This window comes from Dama dama, chromosome 3 (assembly GCF_033118175.1).
Source record: "Dama dama isolate Ldn47 chromosome 3, ASM3311817v1, whole genome shotgun sequence".
Classification (NCBI taxonomy): domain Eukaryota; kingdom Metazoa; phylum Chordata; class Mammalia; order Artiodactyla; family Cervidae; genus Dama; species Dama dama.
In genome coordinates this window covers 47,476,787-47,485,464 of record NC_083683.1, presented here as the reverse complement: position 1 = coordinate 47,485,464, position 8,678 = coordinate 47,476,787, and the positions used below count along the sequence as shown (strand labels likewise).

Genomic DNA, 8,678 nt, shown 5'->3' with positions numbered 1-8,678 from the left:
CCATGTGGAGAAGGAAATGGCAACCCACTCCAGTATTCTTGCCTGGAGAATCCCAGGGACGGGAGCCTGGTGGGCTGGCGTCTATGGGGTCGCACAGAGTCGGACACGACTGATGTGACTTAACAGTAGCAGCAGCCACCCAAGGGTACCTCTTGCAACCCACTGAAACAAGAGTAATACAGGGTGGAATGTTGGCCCTGGAGAACTCATTCAGATCAGAGCAGGCCTCCTGCTTAAGGGCCTCTCCAGGGAACACCAACACTCTCCAAGGTCTAGGGCTGAGATCAAGTCCCTCTGGCCATTGTTATTTTGGAGGCAAAGTCAAGAAATTTTCCCATTGGACAGAAGGACTATAGGGATAATTCCTTGCTCAAAATCTTCACCTCTGCATCTTCTAAAGGAAAGACAAAGTTGCCGGTAGTCCATGAAGCCCTAGCCATAACTGTGGCTTTTGCTCCAGTGTTAGAAAGAATGCCACTCAAATATCCACCACTGAGAGTGTCTCTTGTTGGCCTAGGGAACCTAGGTGAAGACAAATATCCTTCTCATTCAGCTCCATCTTATCTTAAAATTATCCAATCTGGGAACTCCTGAGTATACAAACCATAAATAGAGATCAGATTCTCATTTATCCTCCTCCTGAGTTACCCTTCAAGGGGAGAGAGGGGAAAACAATATCTTGCTTTGCTCTGCACTAAATCCTCTGACTCATTTTGAATGAATCCTCTGTTCATTTTGCCTCATGTTCTAGGTGGTCTTTTGTCTCCCCTCTTCTTCTGTTTTACTGTCTCTGTGAGGCACAGAAGGTGGTCCAAATTTGACTTGGCTTCATCCAAATCCCCTAGTACCAACTCAGAGAATAGCACAGTCTTCGGGGACTCTCATGTTAGGTGATGAGATTATAGTACAAACAGTGGACATTATTAATTCACAGAAATCTTGGAATGGGAAGCCCTTGGAATCACTGAAGCATACAGCCCTTGCCTCCCATTTGATGGCTTCCTTCTGCCTGACTTCCATGAAAACAACTACTCCTGTGCCAGGAGTAGTTCTGCTTCTGTTGACACAGAAGGAGAGAAAGTTTCCATTTAGTACCAGATACCCAAGGATGATTGACTCCCAATCTGTAGAATTTCTAAGCTGGAACAGATTTTAAAATGTCTAGTTTTTCCAGATTTTTTTTTTTAATGAAAAACCCAAGTGACTGATTCATGAACTTACAGTGACAGAGAACGGTTTTGTGCCATCATCAGCTGTCAAACATGCATCATGGACTATCAGCCTTAGGTCAGCCAAAATCTTTATTGCTTTACTCACTATGCCAGTGAGTCTTCCTGTGCTTTAAATTCAGTTACTTTTGGAACTGAAGAAGAGCACTTCTCAGTGCTCTGGAGGCTACTTACAACTCCCTTTCCTTCTCCAGTCTGAATAATCTCTTTTCTCTTCTTCCTTTCTAGGTTTGAGCTTCTACATCTTGCTTCCCACCATCTCCGCTGCAGCCAATAGATTATAGCTCTGAGCTGGGCAGGACTGATGAGTTCTGACATAGCAAGTTTGCCTCTGCTACACAATCTGTCCTGGGTCAGCCCTGAAGCTTTATTCATAACACCTCATCCCCAGCCATGCTCTGAGACTCATAGAACTCTGGAACATTCTTTTTTGTTCTTGTCCTTCTAAAAAGAAACTCCAGTGCTCCATGGAAGCTGGCAACACAACCAGAGTCACTGTGTTTGTTCTCCAAGGACTATCCAACAACCCTCACATCCAGGTAGTACTATTTGTAATATTCCTGGTGATTTACCTTCTCATCCTCACAGTGAACCTGCTGATGCTGCTGGTGATCAGGACTGATTCCCACCTCCACACCCCCATGTACTTCTTCCTCAGTCACCTCTCCTTCTTGGATGCTTTCTATGCCTCAATCATTGTGCCTAAGCTGCTGAAGAACCTGCTTTCCAAGTGGAAGACTATATCCTTCCTTGAATGTTTCATCCAGATCTTCTTCGTTATATTTCTTGGGGCCACTGAAACTTGCCTCCTTTCAGTCATGGCCTATGACCGGTTCCAGGCTGTGTGCCACCCGCTGCTGTATGTGGTGACTATGAACAAGAAGATGTGTGCTGGCCTGGTGGGAGCCTCCTGGGCCATAGGAATGGGGACTGGCCTACTTAACACCATCCTCCTAGCTCAGCAGAACTTCTGTGGCCCCAACCTCATCCGCAGTTTTGCCTGTGAGCTTCCCCCAGTGCTCCTATTGCCCTGTTCTGATCCCTATGTTAGTGTGTTCTCCATCCTGACCACCATGGTGGTCCTGGGCCTTGGCACCTTTGTCATACTGGTGGGTTCTTACACCCGTATTATCCTGACAGCCCTGGGAATGAACTCTGCCACAGGTTGGAACAAGATCTTCTCTACCTGCTCATGCCATTTTCTTGTGGTCATCATCTTTTATGGTTCTGGAATTTCCAGGTATGTCATTGCTAAAACTTTGCCTGCAAATGCAATGTGTTTTTCACACTAAGTAAACTTGCCCTGTAGACAGAGCATTGCAAAGTAGCAGGAAAAGAATTATACTGGAATCAGTAAGCCTAGGTTCTGGCTCCGCTGTGGACCTGATGCATGAATTATTTTTTTTTAATTCATTTTCTTTCTGAGGCCTCAATTGTCTAACTATGCAAAATAAGTTTATACAAGAAGTAAAAACTTTCTTACTTTCGTTAACCTATTTCAGAGTCATCAAAAGAAAATCATACAGCCTTTTGCTAGACTTTAATAAGAGCTAGACAAAAAATAAATTATATCATCCTTGCAACAGATGCCATTTCTCTTTCCTACTGGAAATTGATGTCTCCACAGCTTATTTCTGTCTTAACTATTTATTAGGCCTTTACTATGTAACAGCTGCTTTACATAATCAAGCTCAATTTTAGTATACATCACACCACACCAAAAAAGAAATATTATTAATTTCATTTTCTGATAAGAAACCTGATTTTTAGGAGTAACCAAGTACCCTACAAAACTTTCCAGAACAAGCTAGGAATGGAGCCAAAAGAAAAACCAAGTCTCACTGAGTTGACACCTCAAGCTATTTTCTACCACATTTCTCTCAAACATAAACAACAATACCTGATGAGTACTTCCTTCCCAGGGAATAGAGTAACTAATGGCCTATGCTCTCTACTAGTGAACTGGAGATGGATTTACAAAAACTGCTCTAAACTTCTCTCACCTGCTTTTTTTTGGACAGAAGTCATAAGGTGTGAAAGGATAAGGAATGGTCTAGGAGAGCTCACCTGAGCCTGTGGACAAATCTCTTGAGCTCTCTTTGTCTCAGTTTCCTCATTTTCCTGAGGAGGTAGGAGATTTCTCCCACCTGCTTCACAGATATGTTAGGAGAGTGAAATTAAAAGATAAAAAAATGACAGTAAGATGAATATCTTTCTTAACCAAGCACACCAAACCCAAAAAAGAATCTTCCAATGATAATGGAACAATTGCAAAAAAAAATTTTTTTTCTAATGCTTCTTTGGGAAATACTCCTTGTGATACTTAACAAAGTACATCCAAATTTTAATTCTTACTATTTTGGAATCATATCTCATGCTAAATACATTTTTATAGTTCACTTTATTTACAAAGCTTGGCTTCTTTTCTAAGCCAGAGACAAATATGTTAAAAGGACAAAATTTTATTTGACTAAGCATTGTAAAAACAAAGTGTTGTGATTCTGGGTTAATTCCTTATAAATGTTTGGAAAAAATGACGACATGATTGGACTAGCATATAGTTTTGCATATGCTAGTCCAACAATGGAACTATCAACACAAGATGGGAACATACAGTTGTGTATATGAGAAAAAAAAGAGAAAAAAATCCTCATCATCATCATAACTATTAAGAAAAGACACTTTGAAATGTATGAAGTGCAACAGAAATGCATGAAATCATTTTTAGTTCTATTCTAACCTGTAGCACTTCATATGCTGCAGAACTTCCTTTTGCCTCAGGGTAGCTCCTATAATGTTTTGCATAAGCTAATTCATGTATGGAAGTGTTTGAAGGCAGAAATGACACACTTCTCACTGATAATACAGTCATTTCTAGATGCTTCTGTCAATGATAGCCAACTCAGCCCTGAGGATCCTCTTTGCAGAATCTAGGATGGGATGGATCCTGGCTGCCAACAGTATTGTGGTCATTGTCCTGAGCTCATTTTTTTCCTTTGTGCAATTCCCTTCAAGGTACATGACTCCAGCTTCTGGCTCAGCCCTGGAGCAAGTGCTATCCATGCAGTACAGTGTGGTGACCCCACTACTGAACCCACTTATCTACAGTTTGAAGAACCAGGAGGTGAAGGCAGCTCTGAGGAGGAGGTTGTCCAGGAAACCCAGGCTCATCTTCTAAGCCAAGCTCTACTGCATCCTCATTAAAGGAGGAAAAGTCATGAGAAAGGAGAGGAGACAGAAAAACCTTCATCTCAAAGCTATCTCAGCATGAAAAACAGAAGCCTTAGTTGCTCTGACCCCAGTGCCCTCCCCTAGTCAAGCAAAATGGAAAAGCCTCCACAAAACTAAAGGCAGTCATCCACAGAGGACCCAGTCACCACACAAGAAACTCTTCTCAATAAACATATGAAGGATCTTCAAGAAACTAAAAATGAAGCCACCATATGTATCAGTAATTCCATTTCTGGGAATACATTCAAAGGAAATGAAACTAATAAGTCAGAAAGGTATCTGCACCCCCATGTTCATGACAACATTATTTACAACACCCAACACATGGAAAGAACCTAGGTTTCCTTAATGGATGAATGGATAAAGAAGGCATGGATAAAGCAATGGAATATTATTCAGCTGTAAAAATGAGGAAATTCTACCATTTGTGATGACATGGATGAACCATGAAGGCATTTTGCTCAGTGAAATGTCAGACAAATAAAGACAAATGCAATATGATCTCATATACATGCAGAACCTAGGGATAACCAAACTCTTGGAAAAAAAGGTCAGACATATGGTTATCAGAGATGGAGGGTAGGAGGAAAGGCAATTGGAGGAAAGAAATTCAAAGGTATAAATTTCCAGTGTAAGGTAAATATTAGGTGTAATGTACAATATGATGACTATAGTTAACAGCATTGTATGATATATATGAAATCTGATAAGGAAGTAAATCCTAACTAGTAACATCACAAGGAGAAAAGTTTTTTTTCTTTTTCTTTTCTTCTTGCTATTCTTTATATTATACTTTATGAGATGATGGAATTTTTTGAGGAATAGAGAAGAGTTTTATATGAGCCAAACTGAGGACTATAGCCCAGAAGACAGCCTCTCAGATAACTCTGAGAAACTGCTCCATTGAAGCATGATTTTTAGCATAGTCATATACCTTATCAGAACACAGAACATACATCAAACATTACCCAGGTATATTCTTTCAAGCTTCCAAAAGAGACAGGATAAGTAGATATAGAATGAGAGAACAGGACCCTGGTGTCTAGGAAAGGAACCTTTCTTCAAGGGAGTTAAACACAGATGTCATAAGACGAGAGTTTTCTATCTTTATCTTCAAAACAGATATTCTTTACCTAAATGGTGAAGAATACCTGCTGTGTGTTTGACAGGCTCTTTGGGTTCACACAAACTCCAAGTTGAACCACGTAAAAGCCAAAATGACTTCCCCAAAAGTCAATGTGTGAAATTTTCTCAATCAGAGCTAACTTTCAAGATTTTCCCGATTAGAAGTTTTTAGGTGATGGATATTAACTGAACATAATGCAATACACATTTATGTGTGTGTGTGTGTGTGTGTGTGTGTGTATTTATACTCTCATGCTGTGCATCTTAAACTTACACATTAATGTATGTCAATCAGCTCTCCATAAAACTGGGGGGAAAACAGTAAAGAAAATCTTCACAGCTCCAACAGCCATTTCCACTATCTTTCTCCTCTCATTTCTTACCCTTTCAACTCCTCCTCTTTTTCCTCTCCTTCAATCTTTTACTTTTGTTTGTGCACAAAGCAGAAATCCAACCACTAGCAAATTTCCCACTTCATTCTGGGAGAGTCTTATCTTAGTACTGAGACCCAGCTCCTCCTTTGTTCCCATACAGAAAACTGCCTGGCAAAATCTACAGCTCCAGAGTAACCTGGAAAGAAATAAAATAAAAATAAGTATGTTTCCAACTATATTATTCTTAACTAGTAATACCTAAAGTAGAACATAGCAAATAATAAATCCCGAATAACTATTTGTTGATTAAGGGGTGCATAAAGGAATGAATCAGGTACGCTGTCTATCAGATCTAGTCCCTTAAATCTATTTCTCAGTCCATCCTAAAGGAGATCAGTCCTAGGTGTTCATTGGAAGGACTGATGCTGAAGCTGAAACTCCAGTACTTTGGCCACCTCATACGAAGAGTTGACTCATTGGAAAAGACCCTGATGCTGAGAGGGATTAGGGGCAGGAGAAGAAGGGGACGGCAGAGGATGAGATGGCATCACTGACTCGATGGACATGAATTTGAGTAAACTCCGGGAGTTGGTGATGGACAGGGAGGCCTGGCGTGCTGCGATTCATGGGGTCACAAAGAGTCGGACACAACTGAGCGACTGAACTGAACTGACTGAAAGGAATGAATGATCAGTCTGTCTCGGGAGTCCTTTCCCTTGCATGATCCTAGGAAAGAACAGGGAATATTTTCCTCTAAAATGTGAGTCTTGAGAGTAAAACCCTATCTAACAGATTCTGTATCCTCAGTGTCTAGTAGTTCCTATTACTTAATAGGCTCTCAATTAGAACACCAAAAAAAAAAAAGAATGAGAGAGAAGGGAGAGAAGGAACATACGAAAAGAAACATTTAATTTAGTACAATAAAATTCCTGTCTTCATAACAATATAGATGTCAGAGGAAAGTAACATGGAGGAGAGATAGGGATAGAAAAAAAGAAAAACAGTCCTTATTTTGGGACACCATCCAGGGTCGTCTTCACGAGAAGTTGCTGAAACGCGTGCACTCTGACCCCCTGTCCTGAGTCTCTCCATCACCCACCTAAGTCCAGACAACTTCAGATCCCTGACGGGTTCAAGAATTGTTCCAAGCCTAGAGGAAGGAGAAGAAGTTGGAGAAAGCAAAACAAATGCTCAGCTGCCATCTCGTCTCCCATTCAGCTCCAAGAGAGTTCTCAGAAAGACAATAGCAGACCACTTCCATGCCAGCTCCCTGACTTCCATCTCTTCTCGATCCTTTGACCCTCAGACTAAGAGCCTCTCCTCAGTTGTCAGTTTTCTTCAGCAAAGTCCTCTGAAAATCAAGGCCTCATATGTGGCATACTCACAGGTGAAATTTCCAAACTGAGGATATTTCTCTGGAGATGAAGGCCAGGGCTGAAGAGTTAGCAAAACAGTCCCAGGTTCAGTAGCATTTCTGCTCTGCACACTTGGTGGAGCTGGTGCTTTACCTTTTCCAGAGCATATGCCTTCCTGAGGGTGCAGCTGAGGCAAAATAATAAGCAGATGGTGAGATCAGTAGGAGGAATAGCCATTCAATCCTCCCCACTCACACACAACACACAGGAATTATTCCTAAAACCCTATAGATTGGGGAAGACTATTATCTCATAATTGGGGAAGAAAATACATGCAATATCCCTGGGAGATGTGTCACATGGTGTTCAAATACAGATCATGTTATGAAAGCCAAGTTATTTCCTGAGAGTTTGGTTTCATTAAGTATAGGAAAGGGCTGTCTTGTCCACTACTTGCCAGGGCCTATATGTCCTTTAACAGACTATGGAGGCTTCTTTTGAGAGATGCTGTTCCCTGAGACAAGAGAAATATGGTCTGAATGCCAAAAGTACCAGTGGGTATAGAGTGTAGGAAGAGAGAATTAGAAAATAAATAACTTGGCTAAGACAGAAATGGGGTATATTTAATGGAATTTTGGCAATTGAATTGTCAAAGCAGGATGACATCTCAGAAAGATCACTGGACCAAAGCCTTCATTTAATGATGAAAAAATTGAGCCACAGAGACAGAGATGACTTGCCCAGATTTGGACCATCAGTGTAAAGCAGAAACAGACTTTAGGACTAGATCTAATTTCCATCTTTCACATTTCCCATGATTGAAATACAATAAAGTTCTGCAAACCCACCCTTTAAAGACCAGTAAAGCAGCAAGGAAGAGTAATGGAGTGCAGGGTCCCAACCACAGGCCCCAGGTGTTCAAATGTTTCAATTGCTAAGTTGCTGTCATATATATGTATTTTTTTTTTAATCAGTTAATTTTTATGACAGTATAGCTGCTTCCCTGTAGCTCAAACAGTAAAGAATCTGCCTGCAAGGCAGGAGACCAGGGTTCAATCCCTGGGTTGGGAAGTTCCTCTGAAGAAGGGAATGCAATCCACTCCACTATTCTTGCCTGGAGAGTTCCATGGACAGAGAAGCCTGGTGGGCTAGAGTTCATGGGGTCACAAAGAGTCGGACCCGACAGAGTGACTAACACACACACATAGCTGCTTTGCAAGGCTGTTAGCTTCTGCTGCACAGCAAAATGAATCAGCCATATATATATCTCTCTTCCCTTTTAGATTTCCCTCCCATTTAGGATACCACTTTATGTGCATCAAGAGGCATTCGCTGTGTATTACACTATGTTCCCATCAGTTGTC

General features: G+C 41.1%; 1 protein-coding gene across 1 annotated transcript; it reads left to right on the top strand.

Moving 5' to 3' along the window:
- The first annotated feature begins 1,696 nt into the window (after nt 1–1,696).
- On the top strand, nt 1,697–4,407 carry LOC133043007 (olfactory receptor 8S1-like). Its single transcript, XM_061123915.1, has 2 exons — nt 1,697–2,469; nt 4,245–4,407. Exons 1-2 carry the CDS (start codon nt 1,697–1,699, stop codon nt 4,405–4,407), a joined length of 936 nt encoding a protein of 311 aa, XP_060979898.1.
- The last annotated feature ends 4,271 nt before the right edge of the window (nt 4,408–8,678 follow it).